General features: G+C 44.7%; 2 protein-coding genes across 6 annotated transcripts; one reads left to right on the forward strand and one right to left on the reverse strand.

Moving 5' to 3' along the window:
• Positions 1–824: 824 nt before the first annotated feature.
• On the reverse strand, positions 825–12,868 carry LOC118291166 (mitochondrial poly(A) polymerase). 5 transcript variants are annotated; one of them, XR_004786567.2, is made up of 11 exons: positions 12,240–12,868; positions 11,413–11,582; positions 11,068–11,301; positions 10,729–10,953; positions 9,906–10,117; positions 8,696–8,922; positions 7,303–7,395; positions 7,124–7,197; positions 5,071–5,245; positions 1,477–1,592; positions 825–1,373 (listed from the first exon to the last, which is right to left on the reverse strand). XR_004786567.2 is itself a non-coding variant. In XM_035619170.2 (11 exons), the coding sequence occupies exons 2-11, from the start codon at positions 12,388–12,390 to the stop codon at positions 4,147–4,149; spliced, it is 1,833 nt and encodes a 610-aa protein (XP_035475063.2). In that variant the 5' UTR covers positions 12,391–12,467; positions 12,610–12,868; the 3' UTR covers positions 3,958–4,146. The 5 variants fall into 5 exon arrangements, 3 of the variants coding, with proteins under 3 accessions (XP_035475065.2, XP_035475063.2, XP_035475064.2); XR_004786566.2 differs by having other exon boundaries at positions 825–1,387; XM_035619170.2 differs by lacking the exons at positions 825–1,373; positions 1,477–1,592 and adding an exon at positions 3,958–4,418 and having other exon boundaries at positions 12,240–12,467; positions 12,610–12,868.
• On the forward strand, positions 12,862–19,853 carry map3k8 (mitogen-activated protein kinase kinase kinase 8). Its single transcript, XM_035619173.2, has 8 exons — positions 12,862–12,999; positions 13,674–14,030; positions 14,131–14,301; positions 15,313–15,574; positions 16,410–16,516; positions 17,553–17,705; positions 18,760–19,006; positions 19,165–19,853. Exons 2-8 carry the CDS (start codon positions 13,701–13,703, stop codon positions 19,287–19,289), a joined length of 1,395 nt encoding a protein of 464 aa, XP_035475066.1. The 5' UTR covers positions 12,862–12,999; positions 13,674–13,700; the 3' UTR covers positions 19,290–19,853.
• The last annotated feature ends 364 nt before the right edge of the window (positions 19,854–20,217 follow it).

Here is a 20,217-nt window from a genome sequence, read left to right on the forward strand (position 1 = left end):
AAGCTCCCATTATGCTATCAAATATTTCACAAATTAATATATTTTAAATTAAGTTTATTATAAGTAAGGATGTCAAACTTGATAATAAAACCTCACTGAGTCCATCAAATAGATTGTCTAATTTTTAATAAAAATGTCATGCAATTACTTTTCATATTGAGAAAAAGATCTTAGTGAGAATAAAATCTGAATATGAGAGGAAAAATGATATATTATGAAAAGGGCTTGGGGTTCGGGGGGGTTCCCCAAAGTTTTGACTTTCCTTCCTATTAAAAACAATTAAAACTTTACTAAATACTTTTTCCTATTGAATTGTCCTGAATGTAGTATTATAATCAAGTCGTGATGTTAGCTGGTGGTAGATTGAAACAATCTTGGACAGTCGCCATCAAACAACTCTTGGTTCCATAGTTTCCCAGTAATTTCCTACAGGGAGCTTCCTGAAAAGAATAATGCCATTTGAAACTTCTATATTTAAGTGATCTTTGCATTACCTTTGTGTTGACACTATGTAGTATAGAAATCAGCTCCCACACACTTACACGATCCAAGTCAGCGAATCGCTTGATTTTGGTACAGCACCAGTAAAAAAAAAAACAACAACAAAAGAAAACAACATGCAGAATGCTGCTGTACTGAAATGATGCGCTTCAGTATATTCATTATTTTCATGCTAAGTGTCAACAGTGTGGGAGCAGAATTTTTGTTACTTTCATGTTGGCACAGCAGGTAGTCTCATCAACAGACAGCAGGTCAGCTGAAAATGAAAAATAAAGAAGAAAAGAAACGTGTCCACGGGCAAAAAAAACACAGTTCAACATGAATTATATATGGAGTTTTATATTACATTTCACTTTCCCCGTAGCAAGTCACAAATTACTTCATTCTAGGACTCTTCCTGCGCAAAATTATGACGAGATTACAGACCTGTACAATAAAGCATTACCATAATTACATTGTCAGGAACTGAACTGTCAATTCACTGCACATCAAATCAGTTTCCTCCTCTCCCTCTCACTCACAAAGCGGCCTTGTAAAGAAAACATCTAAAGGGGCATGTGGTGGTATAAATGATGCACCTATAGAGCTCCAGGGACTTCCAAGTGTCACATGTATATATGTGGCATCACACATGCGTTCTCCAGATGGGGTGTGTTTCTATGGATACCGTGTTCTGGTGGCAGCAGTACAGTGTGTACAGTTCACCTTCCATCGCAGCATTGCAGCCACCAGCGTCTCGACTGGGGGCCCGATCTGGCCGGTGCTGAATGGATGTGGCCATTATACTGTCCGGTGAGAGGATGAATGTGCAAACCACCAAGGCTGCCGGAGTCCGTGCCAGGCTCCAATTAGCCACCCCCATGCATCCGACACTGAAACAATGGTGCTGTTGGTGGGTACAGTAAGTCCCGGGCATTCCCATACACCGTGAAGACACATAGCATTCATTACGAAAGTTGGCAGCCAACAGTTTACCTCATGTTTCCATTGTGGAGGGATGTGGAGACACGGGACACAGGCTGCCGCGTTTTCACTGGGGGGCCGCTTGATTGTAGCTTTCAGTAGCCACATTTTTCTGCCTTTTCACACCTCTGCTGAGACACAGTTAAGAGATACACATGGTGATAACCTCAGGGGCCTCGGTGTGCAGCGAATGCATTCCAACGCTCCCTGCTCGCTCTCACACCGCATCCAGTGTGAGGCCAACTGGGGTGTTGTTGACGACTGGGGAAACCTGGGAGGAAAGAGGGAGCTAAGAGTCCACGAGGGGGGCCCCCGCAAGGACGCGTACTTGTCCCCCAACCAACTGAAACCGGCGTAATTACTTCTCACAATGTTGCCCGGGACAATTCGTGGAACTGCGAGGGGAAGTGCTTTGGAGATTGCTTTCTCGCATGGTTCTTTGTGGAGTCGGTGGAGGTAAGTGGAAGGAGTGGCGCGGTGATCGGGCAGCTTGATAAAATAACTTGTGAAAGTGCTCCGGCGGATAAGGGCCTCCACATCAAACAACGGGAGCAAAAAGCCTTTTTTCCACGAACGCCGACAGCAGCCGTGCGAGAGGGCCTGCTCGGGATTTAACCTTTTAGTGGATGTTCAATCTCAAATGCACAACGAGCTCCTCAAATCCCTCCTGTGTTTTTGCAGCCCCGAGACAACTGTTTGATTTTTCCAGACTGAAGGTGCATTAAAAGCCAAGAGAAGGGGCAGCAACATAAACTCTGTCCACTGCACCGCTGAACCTGCGCACTTCCTGCAAGAGAGCCAATCCATCTCGGACTTTCTTTTTGCAGTTTTCCTAATAAATCAGAACCCACGGTGTGCCCCCTGTAAACACCCTGAAGGAAGGTCACTGCTGGGCAGGCTTGCCAAACATAACCTTGGTCCCTTAGCGGTTTTAAGTGGTCCATAACTGGGAGACTATCGCATTAAACCTTGACTTTGCAGTGGTTGGGATGAGCTAGGGAAAAAAAATATGATTAACCTCGACACTGACTTGTGGCAACCTTCTGGGAAGTGGCCCGGTTTTCTATCTATCGTCGTAATTGCCTCATAAACTGTCTATGAAGTTAAAACATGGTGCAGCACATTCTAACCCCCCCCCCAAACACAAATCAGATGATCCACAGTGCTGACATCCAGCTCCGTCAAATGAACCCTACAACACCCACAAGTCCCATTTCATCAAATTCCCCCGAGGCGTCCATTTCCCCACCCAATGCTTCCCTAACCACCACGGGGTTTTTTCCGTAAGCGCTTTGCCGCTCCACCAGAGCAGCGTCCGTCAGTCAGAAAGTCACTCACGAAAGGAAATAAACAAACTCCGCAGGCTTCACAGAACGCAGCCGGCCGTAGAGGATTGGAAAGAAGATGCCCGAGATATAGAAAGAGAGAGACAGAGAGCTTCCGTCCCATGGGCACATTGAATTTTGAAAGAGAAATGTAAGCGAGAAAAGTGGAGGCAGGGACAGTGAGTGAAGTTCAAAGCTAGAGGGGGAGGGACGTGTGTGGCGGTGATGGGCTCTCTTCTGCCTCACTCCTTTTCCTCCCATAAGTGTCATGCCCCCGTGGCAAAAGGGCAGACTGGTGGTTGGACGGGGGGGGGGGCAGTTAAAAGGCTATTCTCTCATCCTCCCCTCACCTCCCACAGCAATGAGCGAGAAAACAGCTGTGTCCTGCACACTCCCTTCTCCTCAAACACCGTCCACTGGGCCTGATGGACGCACACACATACAAACACACTCAGGCACACTTGTGAGATATGAACCTGCGGATTCACTCTCAACTCATGCACACACACACACACACACACACACACACACACACACACACACACACACACACACACACACACACACACACACACACACACACACACACACACACACACACACACACACACACACACACACACACACACACACACACACAATTGCTCTGATTATGCAACTCTGGGGTGGAAAAAAAAGGATGCGATTCACCTTAACTTCAGCTCAGACCACATTTGAGGGAGAATGATTAGTGAACTCGAGCATTGTTCACTGGAAACTGAATTAAAGGGCTTCGCTCTGTCTGGAGACGGTTAAATTAGTGCGTCTCTCCTCGCATTCGCATATTTGACATGACACGTCTGAGCAGTGGGTTTTTCAGAGAGGGTCAATCTATTCTGCAGACTTCACCACAGAGCTGTTCCAACCTTGGTTCCAATGAGTTCGGTGACCACGGTCTACTCCGATTTAAATTTAACACACGCAAGCACTGTTTTGTCACCAATTTGGATAACTTCCTGCTAAAAATTTTAAATCCAGATGTAACGTTTCAGAAATAAAACTATCTTTTTTATTATTTGTTGCTTCTCTATTCATCGTTTGTTTTAAGTGATAAACCACAGAGCCTACAAAAGTGACAAAGGCAGAAAGATGCTATTAGAGGAGTTAAAAAATATGAGTGAATACATAATTTATAAACAAGTTTTTTTAATTGATAAATTGATAATCAGTGATTAGTTAAATTTGGGTTGATACTGGTGAAAACTGGTTCTTTAGCCTTACTGGTTAAATACTTTAGTATTTTAACCATTGACAAACATTTGCTAGCTCTTGATAATTATAAGATCATTTTACTACACCAGGGGAACCCAGAGAAGTTTCACAGAACATTTAATGCAGTACAGAAAATTATTGCATGTCTTGGTTCTTGGCTTGACACATAAACTGAGATCCGGATAAGTTTTCTGAAGGGATGTATGTGAGCAAGCAAATGTCCGCAGATGTTGCTCCAGACACTTTTTTCCTGGAACTTTTCCTGCCAGCCCTCCCTAATAAAATGTTCAAATAATATCCAAATGAGCCCACATGAGACGCCCCAAAAAGTTCTGGAAATGTTCCTGCTCGTGAACTCGTCGGATTCGATCATCTTTCCTACCGGTAGACAAATAGAGTAGACATAAGTAAAGATTTCAGTTATAAATTTGATGCAACGGATTTCCTTTAACTGCATTTTTGTCAGTGTTGGGGCCCCATAATAACCAAACCCAGTGTTTGCAATAAAAGTCTGATTATTATTTCTGTTTATCAAAAAAATAGATGAATACGAGTTATAGAGTTTCCTGCATGAGCATCTGGTAGGACTTCAATCCTTGTGTCCACAGTATTGTCTTTAATTTCAACAGAGTGGTTAAGTCCATAGTACAGTACAGTACAGTACACAGTAACCACTCCCTTGTTTTAGGTCCCACGCAAGTACATACCAGCCTCAGTAACACCCTCCAGTGTTCATGGTGGGAACTACAGTCAAGCAGCTGTAACCACTGTGGAAGATGCTCCTGGAGCAGGAGACATCAGACGGGAAAACCAGTGCACTGGGTGGAGACATGAGAAGGAGATGGAGCATGTTCCCTAGATCCTCAAGCTATCGGCTATTGCTGAATTCCACTCTTTAAGGATTCTATCACGCTCTGAAGACTCTCACTGATACGCCCCACTGCCCTTTGCTTGCGACGTTTGACCCCTGCAACCCGTGACGGCTGGAGGAGGGCGGCCAGTCCCCAATGTTGAAGATTGCTGCCCTCACTTTTGCTTTTTGGCATCATGGTTTGACTTTGGCAGGACAACCAGGCGCTCTCCTGACACAAAGCAGTGAATCGTTGTAGCTGGGCGGCGTTGACGTTCTTGCTGACGTTCAAAGACGTTTCGAACGGGTTCTGGATGTGCAGCGGGGCCACTTCTGGCTTGTTCTGCTCTGTGCCCTGTGAGAAGTGAGAAGGAGACAATGTTGGCAGACGGAAACACATTTGTGAGCGCAGGCCTGTATACTGTATGTTATGGTCCTTCTATCTTGTTGGTCATGGTTTTAGCGGCTGTATCTGGGGCATCCAGTTGGCAGACGGCTCGACATAGACATGGTTCTGGAGGACATTTTGACTAGAGTCGTGAAAAGGGAGAAGAGTTTGAAAGGGGCAAAAAAAAGTAAAAAATAACTGCCATATGTGCCAACATGTTATCAGCTGAAACCGATGTGGTCTACACTTGTGTCAAGCAGTTGTGGCCATCACAATAAGCCGTCAATATGTGGGTCAGAGAAAAGTCAAGAACCTCCCGTGGTACTTTGCATCATGCCGTGTCCTGCTAGGAGTAATGGAGCTGAAGAGATAAAGCCATGGAGCTTGGAAGGGGGGGGAATGGCGACATAAAGCCATCAGTCACAGGAGTGGAGCGAACCGGAGAATTGTAGCACCGTAAAGCAGATTTATGGCTGTTGCTCCTCTGGCGAAAGCCTATAGGCATTGGTCACGGCCGACGTCTTACCTGCAGGCTTCCTCCACTGTGTCAAACTTGATATTAGTCTCATATATTAGGCTGCAGGGTCTCTCCCTTTCCCGGCGACATCAATTCATTTAAAAGACACGAGCAAAAGTCCCTGCAACTCATATACTGGGCCAGCAAAGCATGGAAAAGCTACTTTATCAACTAAATTACTACAGGGAAAAGTAATAGGTTGTAAAGTAGGATATTATTCAATGTTTCAAATATTTAAACAACGGTTAATTAACTATCCTGTATGGCTAGAGCAGAGAAATTTGGGATGAATACACCCCCTGATATAAACTTTGACACATAGAAAGACTTGGAGATAGATTTCCGGCCCTAATGGTTTGACCTCGCCTCTGCATTTTAATTGAGGAAAAACTCACAGCTGAACCCTGGATGCTCGTTCGCTGCCTACGAGAACGACTACACAGACAACAACAGAACACATTCCGGTTAAATAGAACAAGTTTGTTTACGCTTAGCATGATGGAGCTTCTAATTGGGATCTTATCTCATGGGCCCCGGGCCCGCTGTCATCCGATTGTGTGTGTGGGGGGGACACACACCACCCACCAAACGCCGCCTTCATTAGCAGCAAATTTCTCTGCCAAAGCTCGTCTCTGACACTGGGAGTGAAAGTTGAGAGAAAGGCTTTTCGTTTAGGGCATAGGTTCCCTCCGAGTGTCTTTTCGTTTATTCCCTGGCGACGCAGCGGTTTGAATTTCAAGTGAAGTTATAACCTACACATGTAGAAGGAAGGTAAAAGTGTCGGATGGCAGATAATGGATTCTTGAGGTGGCTGATACAGTACACATCAGTGTTTAACGTTTACAAAAAACAAAACCTTTTTTCACATAAACAGCACTGATCCTATGAATTTGTTAGTTTAAAGATTTGTGACCAAGATATTTACTGGAGTGGAACCTTTGCAGTGTGAAAAGAAACTTGTCAGTGATGGACAATAAAACTATTGTGGCAGTGATTCTGAATTATTTCAATCATACCTTTGCTATGTCCGTATTTACATTTCTTTTTACATAACATTTCTGTATTTTAAACATCATGAGCATAAGAGATTCAAATTAAGTCACAGATTTAGAACAGATTTCTTTTGTGACTGTTGCATAAAAGTGTCTTGGGCATTTACTGAAGACATGAGACCAACACTTTCACAAAACTGTCATTTCATTGCATTTCTGCAAAGTGCTTAAACCTTTGCAATTAATTCAACTCACCATTGATATTAGTTAAGTATTAAAAAGACAACGTTAAATTGTCATCATCGTGCAAATTTTGTTTTTACATGTGACGGTTACCTTTCTGATACATATGGACATCTTGTTGAATGGAAAACTGGCGTAGAAATCAAAGAATTCGCGCAGCAGCTGCCCTGAAACAAGGGAGGAAGACAAGTTGGATTAGCAACAGCAATGTTTGTTATCCATTAAAACTGAGTTGTAGCCCTACAGCGCCGGTTCCACGCTCCCATGCTCACCTGGTGTCGCTGTGTTGCCGTGGAGCGGGATGTTGCCGAAGTCGCTGACAAACGTGCAGTCGTTACCTTCAATCACACTCTTGTCCGCAGGACCTTGTGGGAACGAGAGCGGTCACACGAGTTAAATGGCTGCCTTTACACGCTTATGATTGCCGTAAACAAGACGCTGACGGATGGTGTCGGCGCCTTCGTGGAGAGGAGACACGGCGGGAAGGAGAGAGGGGGAGAGAGAGAGGGAGAACAGGTGCATCTACGTGTTTGTGTCAACAAAAAGCTACATGGATCATGTCCTTGTTTGGCTGGTTTACATCTCCAGCAGTGCCCTTGTTACCGGTCTCCTTCACCAGAATGAGGCCGGTGTTTGTTGATGTGTGTGTGTGTGTGTGTGTGTGTGTGTGTGTGTGTGTGTGTGTGTGTGTCCGGAGGAGGTGGTGGGTCATCGACCTTCCCAGAGCGATGGGTCTTTTATTGTCCTGTAAGCACTCTGTGATAGAGTCTGCGCTAAACGGGGAGCTGAGGAGGGGGAGGAGGGAGGTGGAGGGTAGATTGCTTTTGGAAGGCAATTATCAGACAGCCAAGGTGACACAGAGAGGGAGAAAGTGATGGAGGAGACTCACAGCCACACTGTGTGTGTGTGTGTGTGTGTGTGTGTGTGTGTGTGTGTGTGTGTGTGTGTGTGTGTGTGTGTGTGTGTGTGTGTGTGTGTGTGTGTGTCTCTCGTTGGTTACATTATATCACAGGACACTCGGCTCCCTGTTCATTACAGATGTACATGTGGTAATTAAGGACCTTAAGTCACCTACAGGGACAAAATAATCGGTTTGTAAAAAACGCTCTACATAAACGCTCTCTATATATTATATATATATATTGTTTTTTAAAGTGGTGGAGAAGTTTAAGAAGCATCAAGCATTCCTGTATAATCTCACCCTGTTTGTCAGAGCAGAGGTGCTCTGGTCCACAACCAGTCTTGTGTCACAAGACAAAAATTCTTTGAGAGCTTTCTTGAAATCAGGTCAAAAATTCTAGAGTTGAAAAAATGTATCTGCGATTGAAGTGATTTGTTTATTAATCCGTCCTCGCCATTTAATCTAAAACCATTTAACCGTTTCAGTTATAATGTTAGTTCCAACTCGTCAGAGCTCTGCCAGAACAGCTTCAATGCTCGTTTCCATTGTTTCTTTAAGTCTGCTAAACTCTACCGAAGGATCGACAGCATTCTTCCAAAAGATATTTTAACATGCATGTGTTACTGTACGGCACTGGAACCTTGTCACAACGAACATCCACGTGTGCATATTTTAAAGATGTTGAAAAGGCTTGTTCTCAAGAGTGAATCACTGAAAAACATTGACAAAAGACCTCCCGAGTGAAAGGTGGAGCTGGGTAGTACCTGCGAGGTCTCGGAGTTCGTCCAGTGTGGGTATAATGGGAGGGCTCCTCTTCTGCAGGAAGAACAGCACCATGACGGTGAGGGAGAAGTTGGTGATCCAGGCCCCGGGGATGCTGCTGGTGACGCCGTGAGTTCGGGCCCAGCAGCGCACGGTGAACACGAGGAGGCGCACCCGCGGGTCCAGCTCCCCGTACAGGTAGAGCAGCTCTGTGCTCTTCATCGCCACCCTGTGGATAAACCACATGATCACGACGGAGAACCACGGTGCAAGTATTTGTGCACGTTACACAGTGCTTGACAAAAAGGACATTTTTTTATTAAAAGAACAGCATTTAAAATAAAGAGAAAAATAACCAGTTCATAAAACAGAGGGTAATAAACTTACATGCAAAAACAAAATTCTAAATGTGTCAATATGTCCGATAAAAAGAAAATGTTAAGATGAGATTTAGAAGACGCTATGGAATTTGCCTGTATGATCTCAATTGGTAGACTAAAAATTAATGTAAAAAGATCAAATAAAAAAAGGCAGGTAAAGTATTTTTGGATTAAACACTTTACTCTCAAATCCATGTATGTTCTGAAGTTCAGAGGTGCTGAATATCAAGGGTCAGTGAAACTAAATTCAAACCAAAACCACCACTAGAGAGCAGCCTTCGGTTTGTCAGTGCCTGACTCAGTCACAACTGCTGTTAGTTCTCACACTAACAGGAAAGTGCTGCGCTTCAAAGCTCTCAGATCATGTTTCAAGAAAAGTCCCCCCTCCCTCACATCCACCCACAACCATTTCCTCAGAAACTGCATGGTTTTTCTGTACGTTATTTGCGATCGTTGCCATCGGAAGAGACCACAATATCTTTACGTATGGAAGGGAAGAAGTGAAACGCAAACCGAGCCCCCTTGGTGTGGGTCCTCCTGTTCAGTAGTTTCACTGATGTGAGCATGCAGCCATTGCAGAACATCCTGCCCGAGTTTGGTTTCTGTTCGAGGCTTTTGCAATACCACCATGGCCGACGCAAGATTCTCTACAAATTAACAGTAGTTTCTGTGAAGCGGGAGACCTATGACCAACTCGAACTGACCTTTCAACATATGACTGTTCCACTTGAATCCGTTTACGAAAACCTTGCAACACCACCCGAGCCACGCAGACGAACATTTCATTCTGTTTAGATCTTCTAGTCTTATTATGTGTGTACAGGGGGAATACCTGTTGTTGGCTGTGAGGTCGCACTGAAAGCCAGAGGGCTGGTGGGCGAAACGGACCAGGGGGCATCGGGCGTTGAGAATCTTGTGCAGCCCCACGCAGCCCGGGGCAAAGTGTTCCACACACTCCCCGATGACGGACAGGATGTTCTGGGTGGTGGCTCGCTCCGAGTTGCCCATCTTGAGCTGGTATTCCAGGCACAGACCTGGTGTTGGCTATAAAAACAACGACAACAGAGTTTAGAGATGTTTAATTGCTCTAAAACACGCTACTCTTGGTAGGGTTTTTGAGACAACACTGACTAAATGAATAATTGTTTGAGCTCTACATAAGATGGTAAAACACTCAACTACACAGTCATAAAAATAAAGATTCAGTGTAATTTTAATTTAATTTAATTTGAAAATCAGCTCAAAGTATCTTTTGATTAATGCATTTGTATATTATTTAGTTTTCTCTTTTGGTTCTTGACTAATTTCCTGTTTGTGTTACTGTATTAATCTATTTCTTTGAATGTGAGGCACTTTCATTTACTTCCAAAGTACGAATTGTGCGACATAAGTGATTTTTTTCTTATTTATTTGATTAACAGTGTTAACATGCACCTATTCCTTCTTAATAGTAAGTAAAGAAATTAATATATTTCACCTTAATAACACAAAGGATAAAAAGTTGGATCACTATAATACTGACAATGATTGATCTCCAGGGAGATCTTTGTACGTTTGTATTACATAAAAGCAAATTTTTAAAACTTTGGTTTTTGAAATTAACCTAAATTGGTTTTAAAGCCACCACCTAGACTTCCCCCAACACCCATTATTACCATTTTCATGTTCTGTCCACTGATGCCATCCAGGTCCAGAAACATGTCCAGGTCACAACCCAGCTTCCCAAAGCCGTTCACCGACGAGCCAAACGGCTTGATGGTGCATTCTGGGAAATAACCAGCAGCAACGTCTTTGAGCAGAGAGCAGACAAGATAACGTAGACTGATGTTCTCCTCAGTTAGCTGATAGGCTTCAGTCAGTTGGGTTATCTGTTGGTCTATCTGAGGGCAAAGAAGGAGACAGACCAGGGATCTATTTATTTATGCATATTACTTGTTTTTAAAAATTGAGTCCTTTAGCCTAAGGTATCATTCTGGGGGCAATGCCCCACTTACACTCTCCTGTTTGGACAGCCTCTGCATGACGTCATTGATGGTAGGGGCGGTTTGCGGTTGGGCCCGTTGGCTTGACGGCCGATTTGATGATTCCCCTGAGTCCAAGTTCCTCAGTGACAGCAATCTCGACTTAAATGGCACCACGGACTCTTGGCTGACCCTGGGGATGGAGGCCCCTTCAAGCAAAGAGGCAACACTCTCCTGGCGGGCAAACTCCACTACAGCATACACGCCCTGGAGAATAACAGTCAACAGTTGTGGTTGCCAGTGTGACTGAAGTGTTTCAAATGTGCATTATACAACATGACAGAAGATAATCAGATGTGCATGGCTTTTATCACTTACATTGTTTTCATAGAAGAAGTGTTTCTTGATATCGCCATGTCTTGATAAATACTTGAGGAACATATTATGTTTGATTCTGGAGTAGCAGCTGATGAGAACGGATCTCTCTGCTTGTTCTTGTCTCTCCGCCTGGACAGCATACAATGACTTGCGTCCATCGTTCTTCTCAACTGATTACAAGGAGCAAATTATTTAACCCTTTAATTGATAAATTTGCTTTTGTCTCATTGAAGATGACATTTAATTATTGTACTTCTTCACCCCTGTGTGGTATAGCATTTGCTGTTGTTGTCAGAGTCAGCAATATTAAGAGACTTTGGTGATATTTGTCACACCTCCATCAGACGCAGAATGCTTCGCCAGACTTCGTAGGGAAAACTGACAACATTACAGTGTGTGGCACTAAGCTATGCATGCCACAAAACACATGCAAGAGCTAAATCAAAAAGTCATATGAACTTTTACAAACAGCTCTTCAATTCGGCATACGTGTCATCCACGAAACAGTCTCAAATCAAAAGTCCAATCTAAAACTAAAATCAAATCGGAGCACGTTTAGTCCCACATCTTGATGTAAATGCAGAAACACTCTTGGAGGATGTTTTACTGAACGGGGACTTCTAGGTGGACAAACGCAACGCCGAACGTTTACTGAAACCTCCTTGATTGTTTTGAATATCACATTGTTTATTAAATAAATTACCATGTTCGGAAGACAGACAAAGCAACACAAAAAAATACAGATACTTGTCGAATCACGGTCGCTCAACTGAGCCTGGAAGCTTAGCTTAGCTTAGGTTAGCCGTCGTGCGGCCTCACATACTGACCACTGTCGTGTTTCACAGCCGCCTCGGTTTGCGCAGCGACAACTTTTGTTCCAATGCCTCTGTGGAGGAACGTGTCGACCCTCCGTAGACACTTCGCCACGCTGCCCCGTCCCCTCGTCTGTAACCTGCATACCGTATAGGAGGCCGCCATTGCTGGGCTGGAAGAAGCTGGAGGCGCGCATGCGCGTGGGTTCTGTCTACGGCGGCCGACAGGTACCAGTTCGGAATCTCATGTGGCACAACAAAAAAATCATTAGGACACTAATGATGAAATGTGCACGTACGTGGAAGCTAATTTATACTTTTACTGTGTCCTTGGTGGCTATTATAAAGTTAGAGTTGTAATGTAACTCTTTTAACTTCAGATTACCTGATATATTACATTAAAACGCATCAAAACACACTTTTTCCACAGAGGAAGCCCCAATAAAAAGAAATACACAACGATTCTGCAAGTTTAGGTGGTGTCCAGTGTTTCGACAAACTCGCGTCACGTGAAACTTGTTTTCCGTCTTGACAAGTGGGGAAAACGAAAGCGACCAAAAGCAAAGCGCTGCTGGCACCTGACGTCCCACGCGGCTCCGCCCACGCGCCGGTCGACTGCACTTCCTGTGTTTACTTCCTTCAAAACACAATCCGACCTTTTCTCCTCAGTCAGTCAGTCAGTCGATGAGTCGGTGAGTCAGTCAGTGCTGGACGCTGGAGATGCACAATGAAGAGACAAGAGTCCCGCTAAGATCCGTACTCTGGGGATGTTTTGGCAAGTACTGTTTGTTTTATATGATTAGACGTATCACCTGCTAAAATCAAATACATAAGCTAAATGTTTTTTTAGAGATTTTTTTTTTAAATATCTGAACAACACTCCATTATTGCTTTCTGGAGGAAGATGCTCTCAGATTCTGATAAAGACATATAGTTTCCTTGGCTTATTCGTTCAATTTGATCAAATCCAAGTTTGGTGGGGAGGGAAATCTGTCTGAGTTCCCTCCGCCAGATGTTTGTGATTTGCATGAAATCATTTGTGTAAACAAGCTAGATTCAAATTCGTGGACTATAAAGAATTTAATGGGTTTTTTTGTTTTTGTTATTTTAAATAAAGTAGTTGAAATGTTAATTTCTCAAATAGGTGATCAGCACTGTGAGTGTTTTATAGATGCACGAGGGTCAAGCTTCCCTGAGGGGCTTCCCCGCAGCATTACTGTGAAACTCCCTCCATCTGCTGGGAAAATCGTCCTCTAAGCCCCTCCCAGCTGCACATCCAGCCAGCTGAGGCAAAGCTTCACTTCTGCAGTGTGGTGTCTTTGTGCATCCGTCCAATCCACACATTCACTTTTTTAAAGTCATTGATTGACTGATGACTGAGGGGATTTGATGGGAAGTCTGAATCAAGCATTAAAGTACACAAACTGAACTCCTTGTGTTTCATCTTAGATCGAGCAGGAGAGGTCAAGCGTCAAGATGGATTACAAATACGATGATGGAATAGAACTGCTGTTGGCTCACATGAATATCGAGGACATCATCAACGCCGCCGAGAGCCTGTATCAGATCCGGGAGGAGGAGGCGGAGGAAGGAGGCTTGTCGTTCGAAGAGGAAGGTCTCTCCCAGGAGGAGATGGATGAGAACGATGAGGCGGGGGAGTCGGGGGCTGAGCATAAGGGTGGCGGGGCGGGTGGTGTCCGGTACGGGACGGTGGCAGACCTCCTGTCCTTTGTCAACCTGCTCTCGAGCATGCAGGTGGCCGCCCTGCAGCACCTGCCTCGGGAGATGGGGGTCCTGCTGAATAAGGTGAGAATCAGTTTTTTCTTTCCTTCAACTGTGACTCCACAACCGGGCTGAATGTGTGCACAGCAATTTGTCCTATTCATCGATTCACCCGTCGTTGCAGAAGGACATGGCTGTGAAAAAAGGCCGCTACCAGATAGACACGGATGTGCTCCTGTTTCCATGGAAGTTGACCTACAAGAATCCCGGCTGTGGTCTCGTCCCCAAGGGCTCATTTGGGAAAGTCCACTTGGCTCAGGACAGGGCCACCAGGAAGAGGATGGCTTGCAAACTGGTGAGTGCTGCTGAGCAATGACTGGAATCCGTGCTGCGCTGACTTCTTGAAACTCTGGCACTAGGTGCCAAATATTTGACCTGCCAAGTACTGTGTGTTCTCAGCGCAGCTATTCTTTTTTGTTTTCGTACAATGCTTTCATGGGAGCGGCGTGACATTTGGTATGTTTGCTCTTGAAGTAAAAGAGGAAGAGTGCTCTCAAAAGAAGAACCTTGTTTTTTTGTAACAAATGATCCCAGATGAATGCAAGAGTGGAAATTTAACAGTAACTTCGTGGAGGTTCTAAGTTCAAATAAACATTGTTTTCTCTGTCTTTTTTTCCCCACCTGGAAAATATTGGGTAGTTTCTTACCTAATGTGGTGCTTTCATCAGAATTCTATGTTGACACAGTGCATTGTACACACTGTTACCAGCACACGGGAGGAGGCTTACTGGCACGTGCTCAAAGTATGTGCTTGGTGTCCCAGTTAAAACAGATTTCTTGCAAAACAGCGGACAGCTTCCGATAACAACCACACCATCTTCGGTTAATCATCACTGAGAAACGCCTGTAATGCAGCTTGTAATTGTTTGACATTGTGGGAAACAAGATCATGTTGCTCTCTTGCCAGGAGGTAGATAAATTAGCTTAGCAAGGCTCTGTCCAAAAGGTGAAATAAAAGGCCTCTCATCACCTCCCAATACCACAAATTGTTGCTTCTGTTAGTACATGAGGGGGGGGAAATGAATTTATGATCTCTAGAGATACCGGTAGCCAGATTTTTTCTCAACCTTGGGATAGAGTCAGGCTACCTGTTTCCCCCTGATTTTTAGTTTTTAGGCTGAGCTAAATGTGTCCCGGCCTTAGTCACATTGATACCCTGTCTATATGCATAAGAATGAAGCTATAGCCAGAAGCCTTTAGTATAGCTTGGCCCCAAAGGTGTGAAGCTGGAGGAATGGGCTGGCTTGGCTCTTCAAAAATAAGCAATTTCCCAATTTTTATTCACATCTCATCGTCACCTCCACAGATCCCCATGGAGAACTTTAAAGCCGCCGACGTGGAGTTCCAGGCCCGGTTCCGACACGAGAACATCGCCGAGCTCTACGGCGCCCTGCTCTGGGACCAGAGTGTCCACCTGTTCATGGAGGCCGGGGAGGGCGGCTCGGTCCTGGAGAAGCTGGACAGCTGCGGGCCCATGAGGGAGTTCGAGATCATCTGGGTGACCAAGCAAGTCCTGCGCGGCCTGGAGTACCTGCACTCTCATAATGTCATCCACCACGACATCAAACGTAAGAGCAAGTGGGGAAAAAAAGACTGTGTTACGGTATTGTGCTATGGTCGTATGCAGTGGAACGTTTTTATTTTCTTCACGTACGAGCCAAAAGCCGCAGTCAGATGAGAGAGTAACAAGGCCCAAGCAGGATGAAAGTGAATCAGTATAGTAAGCCACAAACCCAACAGACCACAGACATCTCATACCGACGATCTTACACACTGACTGACGAAGTATCGTTTCCTGCCCGGGAGCTCCTTCGACTAATGCGTTTTAAGGAAACGTTCAAAGGCAGCCAGGTCAGGCTGACGAAAAAAAAGATTGGGGGTAGTTACAGTAGGTGGCACTCAGCTGAGGTTCTGACGCGAGTTAGTTGGACGCCAGCGGCGCTGCTGGGATCAAAGCATTCTCCACAGCCATCTGTCAGCCTCATGTCCACGAGGCTGTTTGCTCTCTGGAAATTCCAGCCTGCTTCTTGTTGCTCCCGCATGGTTAAACGCGGGGTCCGGAGCAGCAAGTGGCTTACGACACCGGGTGGCCTGGCACTCTGACGCAGCGCTGCGGCTGTTACCGTTTCCTGCCTGTGACGACGATATGCAATTAAGCCTCGGTGAGCATTTTAAGCGCACGGATGAGCCTGTTCACGCTCGACCATCTGTCCGATTCCACCGCGACCCACTTGACCTTCTATTGGGAGGATTCAGTGCACTTTTGCAAGAAGTCATGAATGCTTACTGCCTCAAATACCAACCTGCATAGCAAAGCTTTAACACTGAAAATACGTCACACGACAGCTCCTCTGCAACATCTGTAAATCCCAGCCTATCTTTTTCTTCATTCTTTTTCTTCAGCCAGTAACATTGTCCTGATGACAGACAAGGCAGTTCTTGTGGACTTTGGCCTCACGGTGCAGATGACTGAGGATATTTACATCCCGAGAGACCTGAGAGGAACAGAGGTGAGAATGTGAGCCAGAGATCTGACGCAGCGCTTCGGGCTGCAAGTGTTGGACCTGTAATGAAGGGGATAAATTGCGTTCTCCAATCAATACTTGTTTTTCCACTTAAGAGCATAGGTGTGTGTGTGTGTGTGTGTGTGTGTGTGTGTGTGTGTGTGTGTGTGTGTGTGTGTGTGTGTGTGTGTGTGTGTGTGTGTGTGTGTGTGTGTGTGTGTGTGTGTGTGTGTGTGTGTGTGTGTGTGTGTGTGTGTGTGTTCACTAGAAAGGGCAGCAGTCTGCTTGTCTCATGACTCAGGCCAGACTTCCCCTGGGTTTTTGACAAATTAGCCTCAAGACTTGTCAGAACTTCTCTCTCTCTCCGTTTTCCAAAGTGATTATAGAAATCCAGTGATTGACAGGGCAGAGCACTCATTGACCTTGACTGCTGCTAATAGTAGTGTGATTATGCTTTGCATTCTCCGTTGCAGATGTTTTAATCAGCAGCGCTTGAGAAAGTTTTGGTTAATCCAAGGGATTTCTTCACAAGCGATTTCTTCCCATAATGTATCTTACTATAGTTTGTCCCCAAGTTTCGAGCTTGTTTGTGTGTCAGTCTTTATTTTTTTTTTTACTACATGCACTCTTGGCCTCTAGTGGCTTGGCTTGTGGAAAGTCCCAGGGCAGACACCCAGTGGTAATAAGAAGAGAGGCAGCGCTAGTGCAAGGCTCAGGCATTAACGTGGGAGAGCAGGCTGGAATTTCCAGCAGAGAGAGAGAGAGAGAGAGAGAGAGAGAGAGGGAGGGAGAGGGAGATAGAGATGAACTGGTTGTCTGTTTACTTTTCACGCTCCACTCCCTTTGCATTGCCCTTACCTTGACACACAAACCCTGGGTCTGAGGGCTTTTTTTGTTTGATGCAACACAAAACCACAATTTTTTGTAAGAGGTTGTTTTCTATTTGTTGCATTGGGAAACTGTTTTTTTTTTTTTTTTTGCTGTTATGCTCTACAGTCACTTTTATATCTAACACATGTAGTGTTCTCCTCGTGTCATATAGATGTACATGAGTCCAGAGGTGGTTCTGTGCCGAGGACACGACACCAAGACGGACATCTACAGCCTGGGCACCACCATCATCCACATGCAGACTGGTAGCCCTCCCTGGGTCCGCAGATACCCCCGCACCGCCTACCCATCCTACCTCTACATCGTGAGTCCTGATCTGAGTGTTGAAAATGATTGCAGCCCAGGATTGTAAAAAAGAAAAAAGAAAAAAAGAATTGGTAAACATTCATGGCCCCCAGAAGATGATTCTTTTCACTTTAGCATCACCAGCCCGTTGAATTTAAACTCGTAAACTTGATTCATGACCGGGAACCTTCAAACTAATTGACATTCGAATGCGATGACATGCGAACATGCGAACATGCTGAATTTCTACACGAATAACACTTGAACAATATAATAAGATATAAATTTCTCATCTACTCATCTATTTCTCTATTACTTTTCTAAAGAATTATATAGGGCACCATTAATAACAAGGGCTTTATTTTGAGGTAAATAAAAAGAGATATGTCTTTAGATACTTATTCAACAGTAGATGCACATGACATGAAGAATTTCTATTTGCCATTTCCTGTTGACTTTTTTCTCACACCGTCCTCTAGGGAATCATTACATTTGTTTTCTTGTCTTTGCAATGAACACTTACCTGCACAGAGCTGCAGTCCTAACATAGCAATCATATATACTGTACTTCATATGTCACGACGAGATTGACAGTATATTTTATCCTGCTGCGTTTCAAAGAGTGACACACTTTTCCATGACCTTTTTTCAGGTCTTTCACGGTCTAGATTACCATGAGATTAATAAAAGTGCTTAACAAGACCTGTCATAGTGTGTGACTCAGGGGCCGTTCAGTCAGTCACTACTTCTCGTTCTTTCAAAGGTTTTCCATTACATTGGTTCTTTGCTTTCGAGAAGTCCCTCTGCTGATGTTTATCAGCTCTTTTGATTCAGACACTTACTCACTTCCTTGTGAAACTGCTGCCATGGAGAAGTACTGTTACATGGTTAAGACACGTCTACAGACTGAGCTTTGCTATTTTTTCCCCTTCGTTCCGTTTTACCACAATCAAACGTGGTTTACAAGGTGCAAAAGAGAACTGGATCTGAACTGTTGGAGGAGATCTAAGCCTTCACCCGCCATGTTTTTCTTTCATGCCGCCAATTTTTTGCCTCATCTGCCTCCCAATTAGATCCACAAGCAGGCACCGCCTATGGAGGACATAGCGGAGGACTGCAGCCTCGCCATGCGTTCCTTCCTGGAGCGAGCCCTGGAGAGGAACCCCGCTCTGCGGAGTTCGGCGTCCGAGCTGCTGAAGGACGAGGCCATCAACCCGCCCAAGGAGGATCAGCCGCGCTGCTGGAGCCTTGACTCTGCGCTGGAGGAGGCCACCCACGCGATGCTGCGGCAGCAGAGCCAGCACCATGACACCACACAGGGTAAGGACCCTCGGTGCTGTGCTCCACTTGTTTCACCAGACATTTATGGATCCATGGCCACCAGCAATAGACACATCATTACACTTGTTTGCAAACACAAACCCTGAGCACTTAATATGCTCACACTGCTTATGATGCACTTCTTTTGTTTCCTGCAGAATCATCTCTGTACTCCGAGGACTCTGGCCACATGAGAAGAAAGGGCTCCTTGTACATTGACCTGGGGGCCTTGTCAGGTCGCTGTAAACTGGTGGCGGGGCCCCCCACCTCAGAATATGGCTAACACGTGACCAACAACTCATCTAGGTGTTTGAATTGGGAAAAAAAGGGATAATTAGCTTTTTGCCCGCTCCGACAGTCTGACTCACTCTCCGTTGATGAGGACTGATGAATGGTTCACACAATGAGGACAGCTGCGGGGCGACATGGCTCATTGACGAAATGAAAATGTTTACAAGAGTCGAGGACGTCTTGTAATGAATGGAACCGGCTCGGCCTGAAATGGACAACACTGCAGGACAGTGGTTGAACGAGACCCATTGTGAATGAATGAGCATTAACTATTGGTTTAATTTGCTCGACGACCTTGCGGGACGTCTGTATGTGATTTATTTCAGTGTGGTCATAAATATATGCATTGTTGGTATAAATTGTAAGCAATCTGTCAAAAGAATGTGTTTTATGATATGTAGTTCTTCCAGGACTTCCTCTTGTTTATTCCAGTGGAATATTAATGGCATCATCTTGCCGTGCAAACAAAGCTGCATCTGATTTGTGTTTTTGAATATGCTCGAATTTTGAAAATGTGTCAGCTTTGCAACAAAAGAACAATAAAAAGGTAAAAGTCCCTCATTGTCTGTCTGTGATTTTTCACTACCCTGTCACTTAGTTAGTAATTGAAATAGATTATTCATAATTAGTTTGCCATTTAATGAGTAGGGGAGATCGGTATGAAATTAAGACATTCCCTAAAAAAAAAACATAAGCAAAAAACAATACTTCTTACACAACTGTCCTTTACAAAGGTTTCATGTGACATGCAAAATTATTATGGTATCTTTCTGTGCTGCAGGACATTTCAAGTCCAAGAGAGTGGTAGCAAGTGAACACATACATGAAGCTGAAACTGTATGACTGATAATGTCCCTGCTACATATTCTAAAGAATTTCAGCGGGAAATAGCAACAACAAAATGTCGGGGGGGGGGGGGG

This window comes from Scophthalmus maximus, chromosome 21 (genome assembly GCF_022379125.1).
Source record: "Scophthalmus maximus strain ysfricsl-2021 chromosome 21, ASM2237912v1, whole genome shotgun sequence".
In the NCBI taxonomy this organism is placed as follows: domain Eukaryota; kingdom Metazoa; phylum Chordata; class Actinopteri; order Pleuronectiformes; family Scophthalmidae; genus Scophthalmus; species Scophthalmus maximus.